The sequence below is a fragment of the Pelodiscus sinensis genome, chromosome 14 (genome assembly GCF_049634645.1).
Source record: "Pelodiscus sinensis isolate JC-2024 chromosome 14, ASM4963464v1, whole genome shotgun sequence".
NCBI classification, from domain to species: domain Eukaryota; kingdom Metazoa; phylum Chordata; order Testudines; family Trionychidae; genus Pelodiscus; species Pelodiscus sinensis.
The window spans coordinates 27,045,640-27,071,478 of record NC_134724.1 but is presented as its reverse complement, the minus strand read 5'-3'; the positions used below and the strand labels follow the sequence as shown (position 1 = coordinate 27,071,478).

The window sequence follows — 25,839 nt, the reverse complement described above, 5'->3', positions numbered from 1 at the left end:
CTTTATTGAACGAAACTCGGGGAGACTGGAAAAAGGAGGTGGGAGAGGGGAAGACAGAGGGTGGAAGAGGGGAGGGCAACTAAAATGATCAGAGGTTTGGAACTGGTCCCATATGAAGAGAGGCTAAAGAGACAGGGGGTATGTCTACACTACAAAGTTAGTTCAAACTAATGGACGTTAGTTTGAACTAACTTTCATAGGCGCCACACTAGCGCTCCGCTAGTTCGAATCTAATTCGAACTAGCGGAGCGCTTAGTTCGAACTAAGAAAACCTCATTTTACGAGGATTAAGCCTAGTTCGAACTAGCTAGTTCGAATTAAGGGGTGTGTAGCACCTTAATTCGAACTAGTGGGAGGCTAGCCCTCCCCAGGTTTCCCTGGTGGCCACTCTGGCCAACACCAGGGAAACTCGTCTGCCCCCCCTCCTGGCCCCGGACCCCTTAAAGGGGCACGGGCTGGCTATGGTGCCCGTGCCAGATGCAAGCCTGCCAGCACCCAGCCAGCAGACCCTGCACCTTGCACGGATCGAGCCAGCCACCCGATGTCCCCCAGCCCTCCCCCTCTTCCCGGGACCAGGCTGGCGGCTCCTGGGAGCTTGCCCGGGACCACAAGAGGCGGGCACCTGCCTGGGCTAGTGCGGACATCGTGGACCTCGTCCACGATCTCCGCACTAGGCACAGGAACGTGGCCGGCTAGGCCACCCAGGAGCTGGTGTGCAAGACAATCAAGCCTGGCCACCCAGGAGCAGGTGTGCAAGACAATCAAGAGGGTCCACTGAGACCCCCGACCCTGAGCCCTGAGCTTACAATGGCCGTCCTGGTCAGACCAAAGGTCCATCTAGCCCAGTAGCCTGTCTGCCGACAGCGGCCAACCCTAGGGACCCTGGAGGATATGGACCGAAGACAGTGACCAAGCCATTTGTCTCGTGCCATCCCTCTCCAGCCTTCCACAAACTTTGGGCAGGGACACCACTCCTACCCCCTGGCTAATACCACTCCATGGGCCCAACCTCCATCACTTTATCTCACTTCTCTTTAAACTCTGTTCTAGGTCTAGCCTTCACAGCCTCCTGCAGCAAGGAGTTCCACAGGTTGACTCTTTGCTTTGTGAAGAACAACTTTCTGTTACTAGTTTGAAGCCTGCTACCCATTCCTTTCCTTTGGTGTCCTCTAATCCTTCTTTATGGGAACTAATGAAGAACTTTTCTTGATGCACCGTCTCCACCCAACTCCTGCTTTTAGAGAACTCTATCCTGTCCCCCCTCCGTCTCCTGAAGTTACTAGCAGGCTTCAAACTAGTAACAGAAAGTTCTTCTTCACAAAGGAAAGAGTCAACCTGTGGGACTCCTTGCTGCAGGTGGCTGTGAAGGCTAGACCTAGAACAGAGTTTAAAGAGAAGTGAGATAAAGTGATGGAGGTTGGGCCCATGGAGTGGTATTAGCCAGGGGGTAGGAGTGGTGTCCCTGCCCAAAGTTTGTGGAAGGCTGGAGAGGGATGGCACGAGACAAATGGCTTGGTCACTGTCTTCGGTCCATCCCCTCCAGGGCATCTAGTGTTGGCCGCTGTCGGTAGACAGGCTACTGGGCTAGATGGACCTTTGGTCTGACCCAGGACGGCCATTGTAAGCTCAGGGCTCAGGGTCGGGGGTCTCAGTGGACCCCCTTGATTTTCATGCAAACCTGCTCCTAGGTGGCCAGGCTGGCAGCTCTCCTGCCCTAGACAGCCACTTTCCTGTGCCTAGTGCGGAGGTCGTGGACGAGGTCCACAATGTCCGCACTAGACTAGGCGGGTGCCCGCCTCTTGCGGTCCCGGGCAAGCTCCCAGGAGCCGCCAGCCTGGTCCCGGGAAGAGGCGGAGGGCTGGGGGGCATCGGGTGGCTGGCTTGAGCCGTGCCAAGTGCAGGGTCTGCTAGCTGGGTGCTGGCATGCTTGCACCTGGCACGGGCATCGTAGCCCGCCCGTGCCCCTTTAAGAGGTCCGGGGCCGGGAGGGGGGCAGACGAGTTTCCCTGGTGTTGGCCAGAGTGGCCACCAGGGAAACCTGGGGAGGGCTAGCCTCCCACTAGTTCGAATTAAGGGGCTACACACCCCTTAATTCGAACTAGTAAGTTCGAACTAGGCTTAATCCTTGTAGAATGAGGTTTACCTAGTTCGAACTAAGCGCACCGCTAGTTCGAATTTAGTTCGAATTAGAGGAGCGCTAGTGTAGCACCTATCAAAGTTAATTCGAACTAACGTCCGTTAGTTCGAATTCACTTTGTAGTGTAGACATACCCTTATCTAGATTTTCTTTTTAAATGCTGGAATAGAATAATTAATTTTCATGCAGTACAGAGAGAATCATTAAACTGCAGCTGTACTCTGAATTGACTCGAAAAGTGGCATCATGGGGTTCAAAGATTATTCAGTCTCAGTCACTCCCAGATCAAATGTGCTTAATTTACAAGATGTTTTCTCTAATTACCAACTCTGCAAACTCAAACGGAAATTTAAGTCGGCTATGTCTGGCTCTGACATCTTCAGTAACCAAGATTCTGGAATGATCACTTAATTAATAATCATGCCAGTGATACAAGGGCAAGAACACAAACAAGTTCAGTGCCTTATAGCTCTGTTGGCTCTGGGAGGATAACCCAAGGAAGAATATCAGAGAATCACACACTTCAGTGCTTCTGTAAGCAGAGCTCATTGCATACACTAGGGCATTCACCTTCCCACCTCCCTCTATTTCACAGACTCCCAGCAAACCCCTCCCCCATCCCAGAGTATCTGTGTGCTCCTACCATGTGCCAAAGGCTCTGTTTCTCCCCACTGTTTACCTCCTTGATTATCATTGCTTCCCATGTCTGGAGCTCCCCGAGCCAGGGACTTTGGGTGTGTGTTCCTGTTCACCTGACTATTCCTATTTCATTTCTTTCTATCAGTGAGAGAAGTCACTCAGTGCCATCATTTTAAACCATACTGCAATGGTAGGCAGACCTGAGATGGGGGTTTTCTTATGCTAGAAGGTATTAATAACAGTCATTAACCTGGTAAGAAGTTATTGGGTCTGTTATCCAGATGCCGAGGCTCTTTGTATCCCCCATTTTCCCTTCTATTTTTTTTTTTTTTTTAAGAATCAGTAGGGTTCAGCACCTTTATATTTCTAGAACATTTCCTTACTGTTCAAATTGATTGGCTGTGTCATTCAAACATAATCCCATTATGCACAGACAGAATACCATCAAGATGAGTGAAAGGCCTTGCTTTGCTTGGCCAACAAGATTTTTATCAATCAAGGCAGCAAATATACACATAGAAGACAGATCTAGTAAGAAAGATGCTGCAATTTTTCTGACCACAAGCATGTTTTAATACAACAATTAATTCAGTTACACTATGTTTGCCTATCAGTTAAATGAAGATAACAATACCGATTTTTACTTAGGATGGTCTTCAATATTTTAAAGCAATCAGTGATCCTCTGCTGGAAGGTATATTAAAAGTGCAAAATACTCTGTCCTTGGCCAAAACAATAAGTTTTATGTCTGTTAATACTGTGGAAGTTATAATGTAGGAATTGCATAGACTCTTTTTAAAGGGAAAATAACTTTTTTATGCACAACATTTTGGTTACCCTAAACCCCTCCACTTTTACTGCAGCATTTACTGTATCAGTAAGATTTTTCTAAAGTAATTATCTTGTAGATTGTGAAAACACACAACATTAATTGATTCATTCATGTTCTTAACAGCTGCCTGACAAATGTGATTGGTTTCACTGAAAAGAGGCCATGGTATAGAATAATTAAAAGGCATCAGTGAAAGAAATCCAATTATGTACAGGTGGCTGATAATTAAAGGGTGAATACAAAAGCAGAGACACAAATTTAATTGGACATTTGTGGAAAAACCAGTACATTGTACAACAGAAAAATACCTCAACTTCCAACAGACTGTGAAAGGTTTTCCTTTCTCCTGTATGTTTGTAGGACTGTGAGAGGTGGGCCATGCTACAGCACAAGGAGAATTCAACCTGACTCAGCCAGACTAATGCTCTAGGGGAGAGACCATAACCTTTTTATTTTGGAGGGGCGTCAAAGGCTTACTTACCTAGAGAAAAATCAGTGAAGGGCTGCACAAAAAGCGGGAAACACTTCTGGGTGGGGCCAGAAATGAGGAGTTCAGTCTGTGGGAGAGGGCTGCTTGGAAGTGGGCTTGGTGTGTGGGGCCTTGGCGGGAGAGAGGGTGTAGGAGTGGATTAGGAGTTGATGGATATGGAAGGATGCAGGAGCAGAGTGGGGTGCAGATTCTGGGCAGGAGGGGGCCTCAGGGCTGGAGTACCAGCTCCCCAACACTAGGAAGGAGCCCTGAGTCTTGGGGGCCCAACCCAGGTAAGCTGGGGACCATATTTGACCCCTGGGCCATAAATTCCCCACTTCTGAGCTAAAGCTTGGCTTTCCTCTGAATGGATGCAGTGCATTCCCTGCCTGCAGTTGGCCAGATCCTTGACAGACCTGGGGACCATAGGTTTGAGTTCAGCCCACCTTGAGGAGCCTGGCACCACCTTGCATGATGTCTGTGCTCCCCAAGCACTTTGGGACAGGAGGACAAGGATCTTTATGGCCCTGCTTCACCATTATGCTCCCACCTAGGGCCAGCTAAAATCAAGCTCATATTGCAAATACCCACAGATCATATATTTTCTCATTCAAGACACACAACATATTCATATAGGACATAGACAGCTGTACCTTAATTGTAGCTAGTGCTATCTCCATTACTGCACACTGCCTCAGTGTCAAACTTCTAGCTTCCTCTCGAGTGACATGGTCCTGCAAAACACATTAATATTGTAGTAGTTATAAGGAAAAGCAAGTCTTGCTGCTTGTCTTGTCTTTCTGAAAAATCTACATTTGGCATGGATGCACTCATGCTTAGACTCTTTTAAAATAAATTACAACCCAAAGCTATTCCATTGTTTGTTGACAATGAAAAGAAAAATTGAAATGTAATGCTAGGATATCTGTAAAGTGGTTTCCAATTATTCTGAAAAGATAAATTGTTTCTCTGTTCTGGAAAGGAAATTGATTAAATATTATATATCATTATGAACACTCATGGTTGCCATTAAAATTGTATGCTTTACTAATGAAATTTGACTGTAAATGAGTGTTTGGCAGAAGCCCAAACTTAAACAAAAGTCTGACTGGAAGGAAAGTTAAGTAAACGCAAAAAGTGTTTTGTATTCCTGAAAAATATTTTGAACAGGTCATTATTTATGTAGGCTGTATTTAACTGCTGTATTAGATTGGGATGTTATTCAAAGAACACAAATTGAGTTTTACAAAACTCAAATGCCAGTATTACAAGTTGCTGGAAACTGAATAGGATAAAAACTCAGAAGCTTTTTTATTATCTTAGCATTTCATGGCCTACATAGCTAAATAACAGAAGACTATTTCTTTTTTAAGCTGTTCAGAACTGGGATAGAGAAGAAAAACAATTAACTTTTTGGAAACCAATGGCAAATATCTGTCCTTGCCTTGTCCCAGACAGAAAGATGTTTTATTTTTACTGCAGCTGCCATGGCTGTAAGGACTCATTGACATGAATGCATAAAGAAACGATAATTTTACACTGACATAGAATCACCTTGGAAGAGGCAGATTTACATGAACACTGAGAATACAAAGAATTGGTTCTTTGCTACATTTCTGTTCTTCATCATTATCTCTGCTTTAATCTCTCTGGTAAAGAGAACATTTACATTTTCAAGAGTTATACCGTGCCATGGAAAGTTGGTACAGAGTTGGAGAATACCAGTAAAACATCTGTAAAATCATGTAAAACGTCTAGCCAAAAGTTTTTAGCTATTGTAAGGTAATACACTGATTTACACTCAAGGGTAGAATTTCTGTCAGTATAATAAGGGGCAGGTTATGTTTCTTGAGAGAGATTTTCCTAATAGGCCACAATGACATAATAGCACAAATCCCTTTGAAAGTGTTCACTGCTACAGCTGGTTGTGTTTTTTTAAATGAAAAAAATGCCATTATTGTCAAAACTCAAATATTTAAAAAATATTAATTTTGACAAAATTCCCACGAGAAAAAAATCCATTTCAGAAATCTTTGATGTGTTTTAGAACCATCTCATGTTAATTTTCAATTTTATCTTCTTTCATTTTTAAATTATATTGTTTATGACATGTGCATAGTCATAATAAGCTCTACTCTTACTGCCCTGCCATAATATGACAATATAGTTGAAATAACCTCTTATTTTTAAAATCAAAGTGTCAAAACTGTTTCATTGCAATACAAACAGGACACACTTTGATCTAAAGCAGATGTTTCAATAAGTACTACAGTAGCAGCTGCCCTTAATGATTGTAAAATACAATAAAAATTGAATAATTATGCACGACTGCTGACATCATGAAATAACAATTAAAACATATACAATTAAAAAAATAATAAAAATTTTAAAAGGAGAATTTTCCAGTTTTTTTTCAGAATTTCCATTTTGCAGGATTTAAAAAAAAAATCACAACTGTCTCAGTTTTCCCACAGAAAAGGAAATTCAGAGGTTTAACCACCAGCTCTACTCATGTGTCTCTCAGGCCCTTTAGAACTCCATCTCCACCTTGTCTCAAGAAATCCTCTGAGGGTGAGGAGTGACAGTGCTACAGTCACAGTGAGCTAATTTCCAGGTAGTATGCCCCAGTGAGGCAGATACAGCTTGTGCCCCCAACAGTCTGTATTGGAACCATTTCTGATCAGCATATTCTTAAAAGCGGGAAATAGTGAGGTGGCAAAGTTCACAGATAGGTAAGTCCAAATCTGTCTGTGAAGATTTACAGACTAAGTTGGGTCCCTGGGTAACAAAGTGGCAGATGAAATTAAATGGTTATAAATACAAAGTAATGCACATTGAAAAAAAACCCCATAATCTCAACTATCCATAGAAAATTATGGGGGTCTAAACTAGCTTAGAGCATTCAAGAAAGAGTTCTTGGAGCTAGTTTGGATAGTTCTCTGAAAACAGCTGCTCAACATGCAGTGGCAGTCAAAAAATCTGACAGAAAATATTATACTGCTACTATATAAATCCATGGAATGCCCACATCTTGTATACTGCGTGGAACTTTCCCTTCTCAAAAAAGATATATTAGAATTGGAAAAAGTACAGAGTAGGGCAATAAAAATGATTAGGTGTTTGGCACAGCTTCCATATGAAAGAGTGATTAAAAGTACTGTGACTGTTCAGCTTAAAAAAGAGACGACATGATAGTGGGTTATAAACTCATGAATGGGGTGTAGAAAGTGAATAAGGAAATTTGATTTACCCTTTCACGAAGCACACAAACTAGAGATCGCCTCATATAATTATTAGGCAGCAGGTTTAAAACAAAAAACCTTTTCACATACCTGTGGACCCTATTGCTAGAGGGAGGGGGGAGGTCATGAAAGCCAAAAGTGTACCTGGGCTCAAAAAAGAATTAGATAAAGTCACAGAGAATAAGTTCCATCAATAGCTATTACTCAAGATGGTCCGGGATGTTCTTAAATGTTTGCCTGCCAAAATTTGGGACTGGAGAAGAATCACTCTGTGATTACCATGTCTCTCTATTCCCTCCAAAACATCTGGCACCAGTCAGTAGGCTAGAGAGACCATTGGTTTGACCCAGTATAACTGTTTTTATGTTCTTTTGAATTGACCAGCTTTAGTGGCCAACATGAAGGTGCATGTGGGCCATCATATCAGGCATAACAGTGATCCCATGGCTATCATATCAGGCACCCTGTAGATGTGGGAACACTGTGAGACAGTAGTGACTGAACTCCTAAGTCACAGAAACACAAGAGTGGGACAGGGGTTCTTTGTAACCTTCACCCCTTATGTATTCTTGTCGGGGACTGAATCACAATTTAACCCTTATTTTGTTTTGTGTGTTTATGCTGGCATGCAGCATTGTAGATGCTATAAAAGCTTGTGTTTCTAAACTACTAAAGGGCAATTTTTGTTGTTTGTTCCTAAGCAGGAGTAATAACAAAGGGTATGTCTATACTACAAAGTTAATTCGAACTAACAGACGTTAGTTCGAATTAACTTTCATAGGTGCTACACATGCAAACCGCTAGTTCGAACTTAATTCGAACTAGCGGTGCGCTTAATTCGAACTAGATAAACCTCATTCCATGAGGACTAATGCCTAGTTCGAATTAACTAGTTTGAATTAAGGGCTGTGTAGCCACTTAATTCGAACTAGTGGGAGGCTAGCCCTTCCCAGCTTTCCCTGGTGGTCACTCTGGCCAACACCAGGGAAACTCGTCTGCCCCCCTCCCAGCCCTGGAGCCCTTAAAGGGGCATGGGCGGGCTACGGTGCCCGTGCTAGGTGCAAGCCTGTCAGCACCCAGCCAGCAGACCCTGCACCTGGCACAGCTCGAGCCAGCCACCTGCTGCCACCCAGCCCTCCGCCTCTTCCTGGGACCAGGCTGGCGGCTCCCGGGAGTCTGCCCAGGTCCGCAAGAGGCGGGCGCCCACCTGGTCTAGTGTGGACATTGTGGACCTCATCCACGACTCATAGACTCATAGACTTTAGGGTTAGAAGGGACCATTATGATCATCTAGTCTGACCCCTGCACAGTGTAGGCCACAGAATCTCACCCACCCCTCTTAGAATAATCCTCTCACCTATGTCTCAGATATAGAAGCCTTCAAATACTTGGAAGGCCCCAAGATGCAGAGAATCCTCCAGCTGAGATCTGTGCCCCATGCTACAGAGGAAGACAAAAAACCTCCAGTGTCTCTGCCAGTCTACCCTGGAGGAAAATTTCTTCCCGACCCCAAATATGGTGATCAGCTAAACCCTGAGCATGTGGGCAAGACTTACCAGCCAGACACCCAGAAAGTTCTCTATAGTAACTCCTATCATCCCTCCATTGATCTATTTCCCACTGTTAATGAATGGTCAATTAGTTACCAAGATCATGTTCTCAAACCATCCCCTTATCATAGAATCATAGAACTGGAAGAGACATCAGAAGGTCATCAAGTCCAGCCCCCTGTTCTAGGCAGGACCAATCCCAACTAAATCAACCCGGCCAGGGCTTTGTCAAGCCGGGACTTAAACACCTCTACTCCACTACTTCCCTAGGTAACCCATTCCAGTGCTTCACTACCCTCCTAGTGAAATAGTTTTTCCTAATATCCAACCTGGACCTCTCCCACCATAACTTGAGACCATTGCTCCTTGTTCTGCCATCTGTCACTACTGAGAACAGCCTTTCTCCATCCTCTTTGGAACCTCCCTTCAGGAAGTTGAAGGCTGCTATCATATCCCCCCTCACTCTTCGCTTCTCCAGACTAAACAGACCCAAATCTGTCAGCCTCTCCTCATAGGTCATATTCTCCAGCCCCCTAATCATTTTGGTTGCCCTCCGTTGGACCCTCTCCAATGCGTCCACATCCTTTTTGTAGTGGGGGGCCCAGAACTGGACACAATACTCCAGATGTGGCCTCACCAATGCCGAATAAAGGGGAATAATGACATCTCTGGATATGCTGGCAATGCTCCTCTTAATGCAACCTAATATGCCATTAGCTTTCTCGGCTACAAGGGCACACTGTTGACTCATATCCAGCTTCTCATCCACTGTAACACCCATGCCCTTTTCTGCAGAACTACTACTTAGCTGGTTGGTCCCCAGCTTGTAACTATGCTTGGGATTCTTCCGTCCCAAGTGCAGGACTCTGCACTTGTCCTTGTTCAACCTCATCAGATTACTTGTGGCCCAATCCTCCAATTTGTCTAAGTCACTCTGGACCTTATCTCTGCCCTCCAGCGTATCTACTTCTCCCCCTAGCTTAGTGTCATCTGCAAACTTACTGAGGGTGCAATCCATTCCCTCATCCAGGTCATTAATAAAGATACTGAACAAAACCGGTCCTAGAACCGAACCTTGGGGCACTCCGCTAGAAACCGACCGCCTTCCTGACATCGAGCCGTTGATCACTACCCGCTGGGCCCGGCCTTCTAGCCATCTTTCTATCCATCTTACCGTCCATTTATCCAATCCACATTCCCTTAACTTGCTGGCAAGAATATTGTGGGAGACCGTATCAAAAGCCTTGCTAAAGTCAAGATATATAACATCCACCGACCTTCCCATGTCCACCGACCCAGTTACCTCATCATAGAAGCTAATCAGATTGGTCAGGCACGACTTGCCCTTTGTGAATCCATGCTGACTATTCCTAATCCTAATCCGACCTCCACACTAGGCACAGGAAAGTGGCCGTCTAGGGCAGGATAGCTGCTAGCCTGACCACCCAGGAGCAGGTGTGCATGAAAATCAAGGTGGTCCACTGAGACCCCCAACCCTGAGCTTAGAATGGCCGTACTGGGTCAGACCAAAGGTCCATCTAGCCCAGTAACCTGTCTGCTGACAGCGGCCAACATTAGGGACCCTGGAGGGGATGAACCGAAACAATGACCAAGCCATTTGTCTCGTGCCATCCATCTCCAGCCTTCCGCAAACAGACGCCAGGGACACCATTTCTACCCCCTGGCTAATGCCACTCCATGGACCCAACCTCCATGACTTTATCTAACTTCTCTTTAAACTCCGTTATAGTTCTAGCCTTCACAGCCTCCTGCAGCAAGGAGTTCCACAGGTAGACTATTTGCTTTGTGAGGAAGAACTTTCTTTTATTAGTTGAAGCCTGCTACCCATTCATTTCATTTGGTGTCCTCTAGTCCTTCTATTATGGGAACTAATGAAGAACTTTTCTTTATGCACCCTCTCCACACCACTCATGCTTTTATAGACCTCTATCATATCCCCCCTCCATCTCCTCTTTTCTAAGCTGAAAAGTCCCAGTCTCTTTAGCTTCTCTTCATATGGGACCTGTTCCAAACCCCTCATCATTTTAGTTACCCTCCCCGCTCCCACCCTCTCTCTTCCCCTCTCCCACCTCCATTTCCCAGTCTCCCCGAGTTTTGTTCAATAAAGAGAGTTTCTATTTTTGAACACACGTGTCCTTTATTTTGTACATCAGGAAGGGGGGCTAGGGAAGGGTACGTGGAAGGAGGTGAGGGAGGAATGGGGTACGAGCCCCCGATGGGGAGGACTGGGGTAGCTCTGCCGGCTCCTTGGGGTGGAAGCTTTCCTGCAGCCCTCTGATTGACCCCCCCTGGATGGCAGCCTGCGGCAAGTGCAGCCGGGCTGATGGCCGAGTGCTGTGATGTGCCAAGTGTGGGCACTCAAGGCACTCCAAGTCCCTCATCGACTTAGACAAGTGAGCGAGGAACCCCTGAGAACTGTCTGTCCGGGGTCGGGGTCGGGTCCCTTTAAGCACAGCCCTTGGCTAGCTTGAGACAGCAGCTCCACGTTCTAAATCCTAATCTGATGCCCTGCCGGCACTGCTTCCGGCCATCCTTAACCTCGGTTCAGGGTCCACTTAGTGTGGACATGCTAGTTCGAATTAGCAAAATGCTAATTCGAACTAGTTTTTAAGTCTAGATGCACTAGTTCGAATTAGCTTAGTTCGAATTAACTAATTCGAATTAAGTTAGTTCGAATTAGTGCTGTAGTGTAGACATACCCAAAGTGTGCTGGGTACTTTAGATATTGTGCAGAAGGTACTATAAATACAAGTGAGACAAACTATAGGGTTCACGTCTGTGACCCTACTTGCTATGTAAATGTTTATATATGTTTGTATATGAGTATAGTCTTATATATATGATAACATTGGAGGGGGGTTATACACTGGTGTCAAAACTGTGCTGACATCTTAATTTTTTTTATAGTCACTGCTAAAATGTATGAGACCCAATCCTTTTCCCATTAGCTAGAGCAGCTTGTCAACACTAGAAATGAACCCTGAAGGCACAACAGCAAGCTAGTGCCCCCCCCCCACCCCAGCAGACCAGGGAGACGCGGAGCGGCTTTTCTCAGCAGACACCTCAGCTTGAGAATCAAGGACTGAGGGAAGTGAGGTGTGGAAGAATAAAACTGAGCTCTGGAGAAGTGTTTGGCTAGAGTTTCCCCTACAATATGTACCAGTTCCGACTTACATACAAATTCAACTTAAGAACAAACCTACAGTCCCTATCTTGGACGTAACCCAGGGACTGCCTGTATTTTTATTTTCCCTGAGAAGCAAACCAGATGTTCTAATGTAATGGTCTACAATTTCTATTAAAGACTAATTCTCTTGTAAACCATGGGGTACGATCGTTAATGTTAACAATAGACAAATCCAATGAAAGTCTGTGGTGTGGTATGAAGGAACATACAATAAGAATTGCTATAATGACATAGATGCATGTAGCCTGTAACCTCAGGCCAATGCTGCACCGACAGAGGCCAATGCTAAATGCTTCAGGAGAAGGATTAAAACACCCATATTACTCTTGGTCACTTATGCATTCATATTGAGCCTCACTATGAAACCATTGCTCATTTTTGCTGAGCAGTTAACTCACACAAGTTGACTTCAATGAGCTTATGACAATAAGCAAATGAGTGAGGAGAAAAACGATAAACACACAATTTATCCAGGGCCGCATTATGACTTTCGTGGACCCTAGGCACTTTTGCCTTTGTGGGCCCCTTCCTCCATTAAAAAAAATATTAAAAATTATATTTTATGACTGCGTTGGTATAAAGATGAATATAATTCAGGATGTTAATTATGGTCCATAATAATATCAATATTAAAATTATTTTTTATATAACTTTAAATACTTGAACATTTTTTTTCTGTTTTAGGCAAAATTTAATAGATTTTTGTGGGCCCTAAATGTTTCATTTTTTTCTGATGTGAGAAAAAAATTAAAACATTTTCTTCAACCCTAAAAGTTCATTTTTTTCCTTCTGATTTTAAAAGAAATTAAAACATTTTCATCGTGGGTCCCTAAAAGTATCGTGGGCCCTAGGCAGTGTACCTCCTGTGCCTAATGGATAAGTCAGCCCTGAATTTATCCATTCACTCCTTACAATAGGACATACATAGATCTATTTAACCCATTTTACCTTCAGCTTCGACAATTGTCCAAGATCTTTAGCAGCACTAAATATCATCTGGGGCCCCTAAAAAGAAACAAAGTTGAAACTGAAGAAGACACAGAATTTTCAACATCATTATAGAAGTTTTTTCTTTTTATCTCAACATCATTATTATTGTCAAATGGCTGCCTTTTTTTTTTTTTTTTTTTTTTTTAAAGAAAAGGTTGTCATTGCATTGGTAAACTTCAGCATTCTGCAGATCAAAAGTGAAATAAAACCTTCAATTCCAATGTAGTTCTATTTGGACACAGTTGTCAAAGCACAGTATTTGGAAACATACAATATAGTATGGAGTAAAAAGAGCACAGCCCTGCAGAGGCTGATTCCTATTGACTTCTAAAAATAAGCATTTGTGTAATGAGGACTGGATAAAGTCCAAACACCTCGCTATGGAACCAGAAACATGATTTTGGAATATATTTGTATGGCATAGATGTAGACAAAACAGTGTTTTATAAATAGCAAGATAGTAAGATGCAGAAGGCTAATGTTACCCCTTTAGGTTAAACAACCATCTGCTTGGAATCCTACTATAATGCACTGTAAACAGTTGATGTAGCACAATTACCCCAAGAACTGTAATTACTAGTGGTTTTTGGCAGCTTAACAAGGAGTGGTTATAGATGATTGGCTTCCACTAATGGCAAATGACAGAAATCAGCTCAACTTAAATAGTACAATAGACAGTTTTTCATTAATCTTTCCTTTCTTTCCAGTAGATTTCAATTTTCAAAACTAGTCTTTTTGTTTTGGTGTATCCTCACTAATGACATTTTACTTTTCCAGTATATAAACTCAGCTTATATTCTCTTTGCTTATTAGCAGACAGAATGATAAGTGAAATTTTGCATATTGTAAAACAATGTTTCTGGGAATCTGTGGCTGTGTCTACATTGGCCCCTTTCCTTATTTGAAAGGAATAAGAGATCCTCCGGAAAAGAGCTTATTTTCCGGAGGATTGCGTCCAGACTGGCGCTTTTCTCCGGCTTATCTACAAGCTGGAAAAAAGCGGCAGCCATGTTAATGCAAATGCCGCGGGAGATATTTAAATCCCCCGCGGATTTGCCTATTCCAAAGTGCTACATTTGCATCCCTATTACGGAATAGGGGCCAATGTAGACACAGCCTGTGTGCGTAACTTCTAGTAAGGGAAATGATATTCACGTCTACGTAAATAAAAGGAAGAAACTTCCTTGAGACATCCTATTGCTGATTGAATTTGGTTAATTACAAATAAGCTTAGTGAAAAATAAAAGCAGCCTGTGGCTATGCACTTTCCAGCATGCCATGCATCACTTCATAGAAGTTACACATTGGGAAGTTAACAGATGGTGAAGCAGAGTACTCACCTGTGGTACTGTGAACATATTTAAAAACTGGCCAGTATTCTTTTGTAACTAATTTTTACATTCCTTGACCTCTACAGACCACAAATGTTCTATTTTATCTCTCTCTTCTATTGTGTACTGGCTAAACAATGCTTGAAAAATATAATAGACAGCTACTAGTCCGGGCAATGTTAAAGGGGTGTGTGTGAGGTGTATTTCAAATCAATGAGGTCCTGGGGCCCAGCTCAAGCCAGCATTCCTGTTTAGAAGAACACTGAAGCTGGACTTCTCCCATGTCTGTCCCTGTCCATTTTTGCCTCTGTCTAGTAGATGATAAATGACGCCTTCACACTCAGCCATGTCCTGGAAAGGAGAAGGCGCACACTCTCGCTAGACCAGGCTTTGGCAAAATACAGCCTATGGGCCAGATCTGGCCTGCCAAGCCACTGGATCCAGCCCACAGCCCCAGGCAGGCTCCCCTGCTTGCCCCACAGCCATGTGTGCTGTACAGAAATGTGGCTGCAGGGCTCCATTTCTGTTTTGGAACTGGAGGGAGAAAAGTTTTAGGAGCTGCCCCGCCCCCAGCACATTCCCTTTGGCTGGTTTCTGTCAGAAACCAGCCAATGGGAGCTGCTTGTTAAAATAACAGGCAACTAAGAAGAATCACACCCCTTCTTCTGGGCTCAGATATTTATGAAGCACATGGCAAGGCAGGCAGGCTGGCTGGCTGGGAAACATATTAAGCTCTGCAGGCAGGCAGGCTAGTTTGGCAGCTGACAAGTAAGTCTCTATCCACAGCCTGCTTCTGGCACTCCAGCCCTTTCCTGCCCCAACTCTCTGCCCTCCCTTCATACCCAACCCTCTGTCCCCCTCTTACACTCATACCCCCTCCCAGATCTGGCACCCCAATATCCTGCCCTTGATCACAATCCCCTCCTCCCCTATATCACATTTCAAATCCCTGCACTCCAGTCCCCTGCCCTAAGTCACAACTGCCTGCTTCATCCCAACTCCCTCCCAGACTCCAGTCTCCCTCCTGCACCCCAGTTCCTTACCCCAAGTTCCTTTCTGCCGCCAACCTCCATTCCAGACCCTACATCTCCATTAATATTCTGGAAGAGTGCGGCCCTCTACCACTTTCCAAAATCTTGGAGTGGCCCCCGATCAAAAATTATTGCCCACCCCTGTGCTAGACCCTGGTTGATATCCAAAATCCTCATGATGGTTGGGTGGGGGTTGAGAGGAAGAGGGTCCTTGGGCTTTACCCCAATTCCTGCCTTCCTGGCTTCTGTCTGAACTGATCATTGCACTCTAAGCTTTCACCAGAGCTTAACAAGTAGCCGTGTGACAGGATAAATGTCAGCTTCCCAGCTGCTCACAAGCAGCCATGAAAGTCTGATTTCAGATGGCATCCTCAGGACTTCCTGAAAGTTCTGAGATGCCTTCCATGATCCACGGGTTCAAGGGCAGTCCTGCTGAGTGCACTGCCCCAGGTTGGGGACCCAACAGTTTCCAGCCCCCAGGCTGGCTTGTTCCCTGGCCTGCCTGAATCATGCAGATAGCTGATTGAGCTTCCCTGAGAGTTGGGGTAAAGGTGCTGGAACTAAGGATGTGGGAGAGGGGAGCAACACCCTGGCTTTAAGTGGTTTCTATCATATACAGGGATCTCATTTTGGTGCAATAGCTCTCAGCACCCCCAGCATAAAAATTGCTCCAACACTCCTGGTTGGGGGTTGCCCCAAAGCAGCAGACCCTGGAAACCCCAGTAGCTGAATTAAGCTGATGTTCTTGTCAATTTCATATTGTCATTCCTGGAGGGCAGAAGTGAAACTGATCAGAATCAGCGTCTTGGTCCCAGGCACAATTTTTTGTTTCAGAAATACCACATGTTGCTGTTTCTGAAATAATTCTTTTGACAGGTTTTCTGGTTTGTGGAAATTTAAAAAAGTGGGTTTGGTCTGAGTTGGAACAAACCCAAATTCCAAAATTTCAAGTTGAGCTCTCTCTGTGCATTAGCACAGGCAGCTGAGTTATCTACCTGCAGTAGAGGCTCATGCACTAAGCTCCAGGGCTGTCCCGTTCAGTTCTGCCCACCAGTGACCTGGGTCTGTCAGCATTACAGTAGCACATCAGAGTTTATTCTGTTCACATTTGGAGGGTTATCTTCACACTTGTAAAACTACAAGGTAATGTTTTAAAGGCTGCTTGAATTCACTAAAATGTATAACTTTGTCAGGAAAAGTTTCAAACTAATCACTGATGAGAGAGAGAGAATAGTTTTTTCAATATTAAACATATTTTTCATATATTCTGTGCATGTACATATTTTTGTTTCCAAAATTCACATTTTTAATTTAATTTATGTTAGTTGTCAAAATGTATATTAGAGTGGCATGAAATCAAATTAAATATCTCAGAAATATATATATTAAATGGTTGGCCTTTGGGGAAGGAATTGTCTTTCACTATATATGTCACATCAACAATATTAAAAAGTTTTTCAGTTAAAAATTAAATTAATACAGTAAAGGACTGACTCCACTGTGAACATCTACATCTTCACTCTTGAACATCTTTTTTAAAAATCCTGTATTATTTAACTGCAATCTTGTTTAATAATACTTTCACTGCATACCCACAAATCCCTTTTCTGATTTATCTATACTAATCACAATACTTTAAAATATGTTAATTGTAGCTATTGTAAAATGCTGATTAATTATGTCATCAGAGCGAGATTTGGACTTTGATATATTTACTAGCTGAAAAAAGTAATTTTTTCAAGAGAATTTGTCATTAGTATTTGAGCTGTTCCTGACTATCATGTTCTAATGGATACAATTTACATTTCAAACTCAGTAAACTTTATAAATGTCATCTGCAGTTCTGTGAGTACAAATGTTTCAGGTCTTACTTTTGACTCCCTGGCACTAGGTTTTTAGCTGTTTCAATGAAAAACACGATATACAGTAACATTGTCTCTGGACACACTGTAATAATATAACAATCAGCTTGTAACAAAAGACAGTAGACTCATTAAATGCAAGATTAACTCCCCATCCACGCACACATATACATACATGCACCCACCAAAAATAATTCTATATTACACATTTCCTTCTCCTCCCCATCTTGCCCCCCCCCCCCAAATCACAGCAGTCTGAGATCATTGTTCTATTGCTTTCTCATAACAGGTATACCCAGAATTTGACCGATCCCCTACACCAGCTGTGTAAGTATCCCTACACGGCATCACCATCTACCAGTCATGTCAGGCTATTCTCACTACTGCCTTGGGTAGCAGAATGACCATTGGCTAGGAATTGGCTGCATTTTGGGGTTGCAATGAGGCATTGTATAGCAGGAGTCTTTTGAGGAAGGGCATACTGGTGTGTATGGTCTGTGATCCTTTGAAAGGACACAGCAAACACTCCCATCATGCACTGGCTGAGCTCCCCTGCTTTGTGCACAGGAAGGACAAGTCTGTGACTCTGTAGGCTTTCACTTTGCATCTCTACCCTCATGGGAAGGCTAGAGTCTGTTCTGAAATAGTTCAGTGATTGAATGCCCACTGTAGCTAGTTGCCTGTGTTCTCTCTTGTCCTTACACATGTGTGAAGGATGAGTCATCATCTAGCTGTTACTTCTCACCATAGGCAATAGACCATCACAAATAACATTTAAAAACATGTTATATGGAAGTGAACCTGCCTTTTACACCATACTTCCCCTTGGTGCACTATGAGTCTGTACCAAACTAGGATGGGCAAGTAATAGTGAGGATTTCCTAACCGGTACTAAATATCTGCCCCAGCTTTTCTGCTGAAAAAGTGCTCACAAAGCTGCATGCAGTATCAAAGTTCCTCTTTTTGGGGCAATTTTCTGACAAGAATGTTTTAAAAACAGCTACCAGCTGTCTGATTAAGCAAGGTGATTATTGCATGTGTTTTCCATGTGTTTGAATTGTGGCTTGAACACTTACAGTTTGGTCTGTCAAAGGTGGAAGCACAATTTGTTTTTCTATTTTGTTCAGGACTGTTTTCCACAGCTCCTTCAAAACCCGTTTCAGAACTGTCTTCTCACAGATTTTTGCAGAGAGACTTAAACTGGAATCAAGTAAAACACAAGCTGGTTTCAAAATCTAGCATTAAAACATCAAAGGCGTTGCATTAACATAAACTCAGATTAAGTGCTACTTTGTGTTAGAATGTGTCTGAACCACTCCACCAGTAAAGCCCTTTAGTGAGCAGTGTTATTTTTACAATATTACTGATATGAAATTTTGAACATTTCAAATCTTGTCTTTCTGATTAGGAACAAATATTCCATGTAAACATCCAGCATCCCTTTTACCATGTGTCTGCTTAATGTATTTAACAGACCCGCATTTACTGAAAAGAGTGTTTGAACTGTAAAAGTTATGCTGAAATTATTGGTGTAGTTAATAAACTAAAACTTAAGGGGTTAGAATGAAATTAATTTCTGCTTAAAAAGAAAAAAAGCTTCATTTTTGCCTTATGTTGCATCCGCACAGTTAAAACAGCTCATGAGATCAGACACAAACTTAGGGCATATTCCATGCTGTAATGCACACATATTTCCTCTGAAGTCAATGGGATTACTCAATAGTAAGAATAGGCTTGGAAATAAGTGTTTGGAGGACCATTTACCCATAACAGGTTTATTAGCATCTAAGGTTTATCTACACTTCCAGTTTTAAAACGCTGCCCATTAACATTGCAGTGTGGTCACGACACCAGCATTGGCAGAGAGCTCTCTCAGTGCTCGTAAACCACCTCCCCCAGGGAAGCAGCTAACTGCTCCCAGTGTTGACAGCCTGTTTACACTGGCATTTTACAGCACTGTAACTTGCTGTGCTCGTGTGTGTGTGTTTTCACACCTATTAGCAAGAAAGGTACAGCACAGTGAGGCGGCAGTGTAGACAAGCCCGAAAAGAGAATTTATGAAACTTGCTATATGCAAAATTAAGCCTCCTTTACTTCAAAGCACAGACATGAGAAAAATCTTCAGTTTCTACTTTTAAAAAACTGCAATTTGTAAATATGTATGGGGGGAGTCATATAGAATGTTATGGAAGTTTTGCTCATATAACAGAAGATATAACCTAGAGGATATACAAATCAAATCACATGTACCCATTAATCTATCTATTAGTGTGTATGAATATGAAAAGTGAAAGTAATAGAAAATCATTACAGCAGAAATCACATACATCTGCAAGGCAAGTAACACACCTTAATAGTGTTTATATTTCAGTTCCTTGTTTTAGATATAGGTTTGTTTGGATTAAATTTACATTTAAATATACATCCACATGTTACAAACATGTTTTTTTGGCTAGTATTTAAAACGTCTTTTAAAAATTACATTTACATTTGTTTATACATCAAGGAAGCTGTGTCAGGTACCTCCAATATATACTGATTTGAGATTTGATTCAATGGAAGAGAGAATCAAATGGTAGGACATTCCATTCTTACCATTCAAGGACTGATATGTGTGTTTGTGAAGATTTTTGGCCTTTGCCTTCTTACAAACTTATGAGAGAATCATGTTCCTTGCCTCAAAGGAAATTGAGACCAAGAAAGTATGCTTCCAGCAGCTTTACAGGACTAGATAGATAGCTAGAAATGAAATATTGACTTAGAGATATAACTGCTAGAAAGCCTTCTGTCAGGGTTAGGAATCCTGCTTCCACATCAGCAAAGTGTTGCAAAAAAAATGTCAGCTCCTAAAATGGGAGTAAATTAAGGAGAAAGAATGGATGCTTTCCACACTGCCAGTTACACTGAGCTTCAGTGTCAAGTGACAAAGAACCAAATAAACAGAGTGTATAGATTTCTCAGTATTTTATGGTGTATTTTATATATTTCATGGAACCCACATAAAGCAAACTAAAAACTCTATTTCCTGCTCCCCATCTTGCTCCTTTAAGCCCTCTTAGATTGTATTCCTTTTCTCCAGATGTACATCCTGTTTCCCTGACATGGAAAAATAAATCATTATTTCATAATGTAGGGACCCTGTCCAAGAAGTAAGCTTCTAGAAAGAAATATTCACCCACAACTCAATTTGGTGGTCTATTTGTTTTGGTGTTCTGGGATTCCACTTATATCACTCCCACTCCCCAATCAGGAAACATGCTTATGTAAATGATATTCTGAAAGTACAAAGCAGCAAGCCCAAGTGTAAATGTCACAGCAGTCTAAAAAGGAAAACAGAAGAGTATACAAAAGTGTCTGACTTTCGGAAGTGCTGAGAAACTGCAATTGCCTTTCATGGGAGCTGAAAACAAAGCCTATAAGATGTGATCTTTAGAAGCAACAAGAGTATAAAATTATGTCTCAAAGAAAGAACTCAAGAAAGAAAGAGACAGTTAGGCCGTGTCCAGACTCAGGGTTTTTTTCGGGAAAAGTAGCCTTTTCCCGAAAAAACTTCCCCTGCGTCCAGACTCAAGCCGCGTTCTTTTGAAATTATTTCGAAAGAATGCGGCTTTTCTTTCGATGGCGGTAAACCTCGTTTCACGAGGAAGAACGCCTTCCTTCGAAAGTTCCTCTTTCGAAGGAAGGCGTTCTTCAATGTAAAGAGGCTGTCTTCGAAAGAGAGCATCCAGACTCGCTGGGTGCTCTCTTTCGAAAAAGCGGATTTCTCTTTCGAAAGATCCGCCTGCAGTCTAGACGCGATCTTTTGAAAGAGGCTCTTTCGAAAGATGCTTTCGAAAGAGCCTCTTTCGAAAGAAGCCTGCAGTCTAGACATAGCCTTAAAGAGCAGAGTGGATGCCTCTTTAGTCCCTTTTCCAGCACAAAGGTAAAATCTGAAACAGAAGGGAAGGAAGATAGGTATCGAAATAGAGCCCGATGTCTTCAAAGAAAGAATATAATCCAAAATGAGAAGAAGGTTTCGGGGAGAAAGTCTTTTTGATGTGCTTTGGAAGAAAAGCACTTCCACTTAGCTAGTTACATCTAGTAGTGTCCTTTCTACTATTAGAATGTGGAGTATGAATGTTCTAAGGATGATGGCCAGCCAAACACCAAGCTCTAATGTGGAGTGTATGAAGATCAGGATGCTTGATCTTGCCATTGTACAGGGACAGAAGCATGGGAAATGTCCAGAGGATGATTGGTGGCCAGGATGGCATGTATAGGAGGTTGGGAAAAAAATGCTGGGTTAGAAGGGACCTGCTCTGTCCTGCTGGATTTTGTATAGAACTCGGAGCAGGAGCAGGGGGAAGGCATAATTGATCTGGTCCAACTAAGGAAGATCTAAACTATCTAAACTAGGATACCTCCTATTGCATAAAATAACAGTTTGATACAAATGTCATCCTTATGTCAAGAAAACAAACCATGGAAAACATTTATATCTTAGATAGGGTTGCAAGCAAGTAGTCAAGTTGACTGCTTGCTTTTGTCCCCCTCCCCCGCTGCCTCCATATGAGAAGCAGCAAGGCGGGAGAACAGGAGATGGTGCTGGGGGGAGACGGCTTAAAAGCCGGTTCTCCCCAGCACTCTCTGCAGTGCTGCCTGCCCTCCCCCCCCGCTGCCTGTATCAGAGACTGGGTGGGGGGCATGGGAAACTGCCGTGAAGCAGCCTCTCCACAGCAGCCCAGGCTGACTATGGGTAGATGCTGCTCTGGCAGCAGCTCTGTCCATGGTTAGCCTCAGCCCCTGCAAACAGGTGCTACTGAATCTGGCGTTAGCTCACGCCAGTCTGGGACCACTACACTTCTGCATTTTAAATGTAGGAAGTGCTGCTGGGTTTTTACTACATTTGAAATGCAGAGGCACAGCGGTCCTGGAGCCGGTGTGAGCTGGGACTGCTCAGTTCCAGCCTGTGCTGGCTCTGGGAGCCACCCACTCAGTGGCTCTGCACTTTAAATGTAAGAGCCTGACAGCTTTTACTACATTTAAGATGCAGAGCCACAATGTTCTAGAGCCGGCACAAGCCAGGATTGCTCAGTCCCACTGCAGCTCTGCAGAGCAGCCCCCCTTATTGACTATTTCTGTAGTTGATACAAATTGTATTGACTATATGATTAGCCAAATAACCGCTCTTCAACTTCCTTAGTTTTAGGAAAATAACGTAAGCTATTCCCTGGTTTGTTTGTTTGTTTGTTTGTTTGTTTCAAAGAAAAACCTCTGTTTGTGATCTTAAAACTTTAGAAAAAAATGTGTGCAGTTAGGGTAATGTTTTAACCTTTTGGTTTTCCTTAAATGTTGAAATGGCAAACACCTTTGTGAAATGCAAACTTTTAATTATGCTAGTTAAATGCAAACCTCCTAAAATAATTCCTAATGTCATTTGTTACATAAATGGTAAAATGCTTTATGCCAATGTGAAATCTAAAGACCTTGCTAAACTGATTACTAATACAAAAAGTCATTTGAGTACATAGAATATTTTTTTAAATAATGGGGAATTAATTAAATTGGCATTGTCAAACAACTCCTTCAACCAGTTCAGGAAGACAAGAAGAATAATTCCTCCAGAAATGATGAAGAATCAACAATTTTTTAAATGCCTATTTAGACTAAACACAATTTATGTGGGCAAAAGCTACTGTGGGCAAAAGATGCATGGAGTGGAAATTACTAATTACTAGTGGTAATTTCCACTCCATGAATTGGACAAACAGGGTTTTTGCCCACAAAAGTTTATGCCCAAATAAACCTGTTAGTCTTTAAGGTTCCACAGGAAGGATGCTGATACTTAGGATAAACAGATTCTCCTGTTGATTACCAAATGGTTAGACCATGTATTCCTAGAAAGGAGATACAGACTAACCATTGGTAAACAGAGAAATAGTGGGATTTCATTGGATTAAGATTCATTGTCCTGTTTTAAAATAGCTCCTTAAATTGTTTATTATAAGTACTGTAATAGATCTCATAGGATTTAATTAAAGTTGCTTACTGCCCAATTATAAACGTTTAAGCTTATCAATAACATGCCCAATAGGATCTAATATTTTAGTAATTTGAAACATAAAATTATTTGGCATCCAACAATTTAAAATTAATCCTTTTTACCGCACACTTACATTTTGTCCAGAAAATCCATGAGAGGTCGCAGCACAATCTCAGCATCAATAGCTGCATTGTTCTTATTGGCTGATGCATTTCCATTTCCTCTCATCTGATTTAGCTCAAAGCTCATCTGTCTTACACACTCCTCAATAACAAGCTGGAAACTAACGAGAAAAAAAGAGAGCGGGGGAATTATAGGATTGAAAATGACAATTTACATTCTGCTACATTGACTTCACTGATGAACACAAAATCATTTGCGAGCAGATAGGAAGCCCACATGCTTAAGGCACTATATACTTTAGAAATTGAAAAATAATCATTTCTAAGTTAATATTTGTATAAGGCCAAGTAATATATTTACCATTACTATTTGTATTTTGTTTTCATTTTACACTGTCTATATCTACAGCAATCCAGTAACTATTTTCTTATAGGAATTACACAATAAGAAGGTGAACCAGTGACTTTAGTTGAGATATGACTGGCTATTAAGACATCAGTGTTAGCCAGAATGATTATTCCTGCTTTTGGTCTTGGTATGAGAGGATTACAGAAAGACATTCTATTTATGTGTATTTTAAAAAGGGGTCTTGTCAAATAGTTTCTCATGTTGGTAAATTTCATACTCATTTGGTGGCAATATCCTCCTTGAAAATAGAAAATAACAAGACTTCTACCAATTTGTTTTAGCTAGCTAAATTGCACTTTTTCTTGTCATGGCTCATGTGCCAATACTGCAAAGTTGCGTTTACTATTCTCTTAAGTTATATAGTAAAAATATTTAATGGCAATATCTGACATTTTAAATTAAAAAATTGGGGGCAGACTTTCTATTCGGAGGAACTGATTTCCACACAGCCGAAAACTAGAGGTGACAGGGGAGTGAAAGTTCTGTATAAATTAGTTTGTTTACAAGTGTGTAAGTGGAAGCTGTTCTCAATTCCCCCACAAAGCGGGTTTACTTATTTAGCTCATTTCTTGTTTTTTCTGCAGGTCATTCAATTTTCTTCTCTTACAGTAGTATCTGTCTGACAGAAAATCTAGGAGAGACTCAGGAGTAGTAGAACCAGAGTGAGGACTTCAATTGGTATGTTTAAGCAATGCAAAACTGAGTATTTGGAATCTGCATCTGAGAAGCAAAAGTACCACACAACCAGGACAATAATCTCAGTAGTCAATTCTAAGTGCATTCATAGACAATTTGAGTAGCTAAAGAATGTGGAGGAAACAATTGGAAAAAGAAGAAACAAACCAAACAGACTGAAAAATCCCAACCATTGTGCTTCACCTCAGAAATCCAACATGAAAACCCACATGAACGCATCTGATTGCTGAGAGGAGAGAAGGCTTTTTCAGTGACATTTATTCACATGCCAACTTTGAAATGAATAAAAAGGAGTCCAGAACCCAATGCAGGGCACAGCTGCTTTCCCAGTTCATTTCCCAGAATTCTTTTGGCTGCCAGTGCTGCTCTCAAAGCCACCTCATTCAGATTATGCAGGGCAGGCCTGCCAATAGGAGTGGGGTGAGGAGCAAAGGGAATAATTGCCCTGTGGCTTAGGCAATTTAAAAGGGCCCGGGGAGTGCAACAGGGTTAAGGAACATTTCCCACTCATCCTTACTCCACACTGCTCCTAGAAGTGCCCTGAGGCCCTGACTCCACAGCCCCCCAGTCCAGCCCAGCCGCCGATGCCAAAGGGGTTTGCCAATCTTTTGGGAGCTGTCAAAGGTAAGTGTTGTCCCCCACACCTCCTCCCCTGCTCCAGCCCAGAGCCTGCACCCATCACCCCTCCTAGAGCCTGATCCAACCCCTCCCTGCACTCACACCCTCTCTTACATCCAAACTCCATCTCAGAGACTGACCCTGCACTCCCTCTTGCACCCAAACTTCATCTCAATCTGACCCAGCACCCCCTCCCACACGCAAATTCCCTCTGAGAATCTGACCCTACACTCAAACTCCTTCCCTGAGTCCAATACTGCACCTCTTCCTGCACCCAAACTCCCACCCAGAGCCCACACCCTGCACTCCCTCCCACACTCCAATACTCTACCCCAGTCTTGTGAAAGTGAGTGAGGGTGGGGAGGATGAGCCACAAAGGGAGGGAGCCTGGAGTGAGTGGTGGTGGGGCAGGGGCCTCAGAGATGGGTCTGCACAGGGGCATGGCTTCAGGGAAGGGGCAGCGCAGGTTAAGCATCCTTGGGTTAGCACAATTAGACAGTTGGTGACCCTACTGGGCAGGCATGTCGAAGCCCTGCCTATGGTGGAAGAGCATACCCAGAAACTAGCAGCTTGCTGGACACCAGCCAGCACAGGCGAAGCACCACCCAAAATGTCAGGCACACTGTGTCTGCGCAGACGTGAAGGCCCATGAACTGTTCTACCCTGGGGCCCAGAATTGCT

General features: G+C 42.8%; 1 protein-coding gene across 2 annotated transcripts in view; it reads right to left on the bottom strand.

Moving 5' to 3' along the window:
• The window catches only part of UNC13C (unc-13 homolog C), a 437,647-nt gene that overhangs the window by 50,487 nt on the left and 361,321 nt on the right, over positions 1-25,839 (bottom strand). For both annotated transcript variants that reach the window (XM_075897272.1, XM_075897271.1), the window contains 4 exons: positions 23,447-23,596; positions 18,368-18,491; positions 13,026-13,082; positions 4,731-4,811 (listed from right to left, as the gene is read on the bottom strand). In XM_075897272.1, the coding sequence (XP_075753387.1) occupies positions 4,731-4,811; positions 13,026-13,082; positions 18,368-18,491; positions 23,447-23,596 (412 nt within the window). The remainder of the gene's footprint in view (positions 1-4,730; positions 4,812-13,025; positions 13,083-18,367; positions 18,492-23,446; positions 23,597-25,839) is intronic.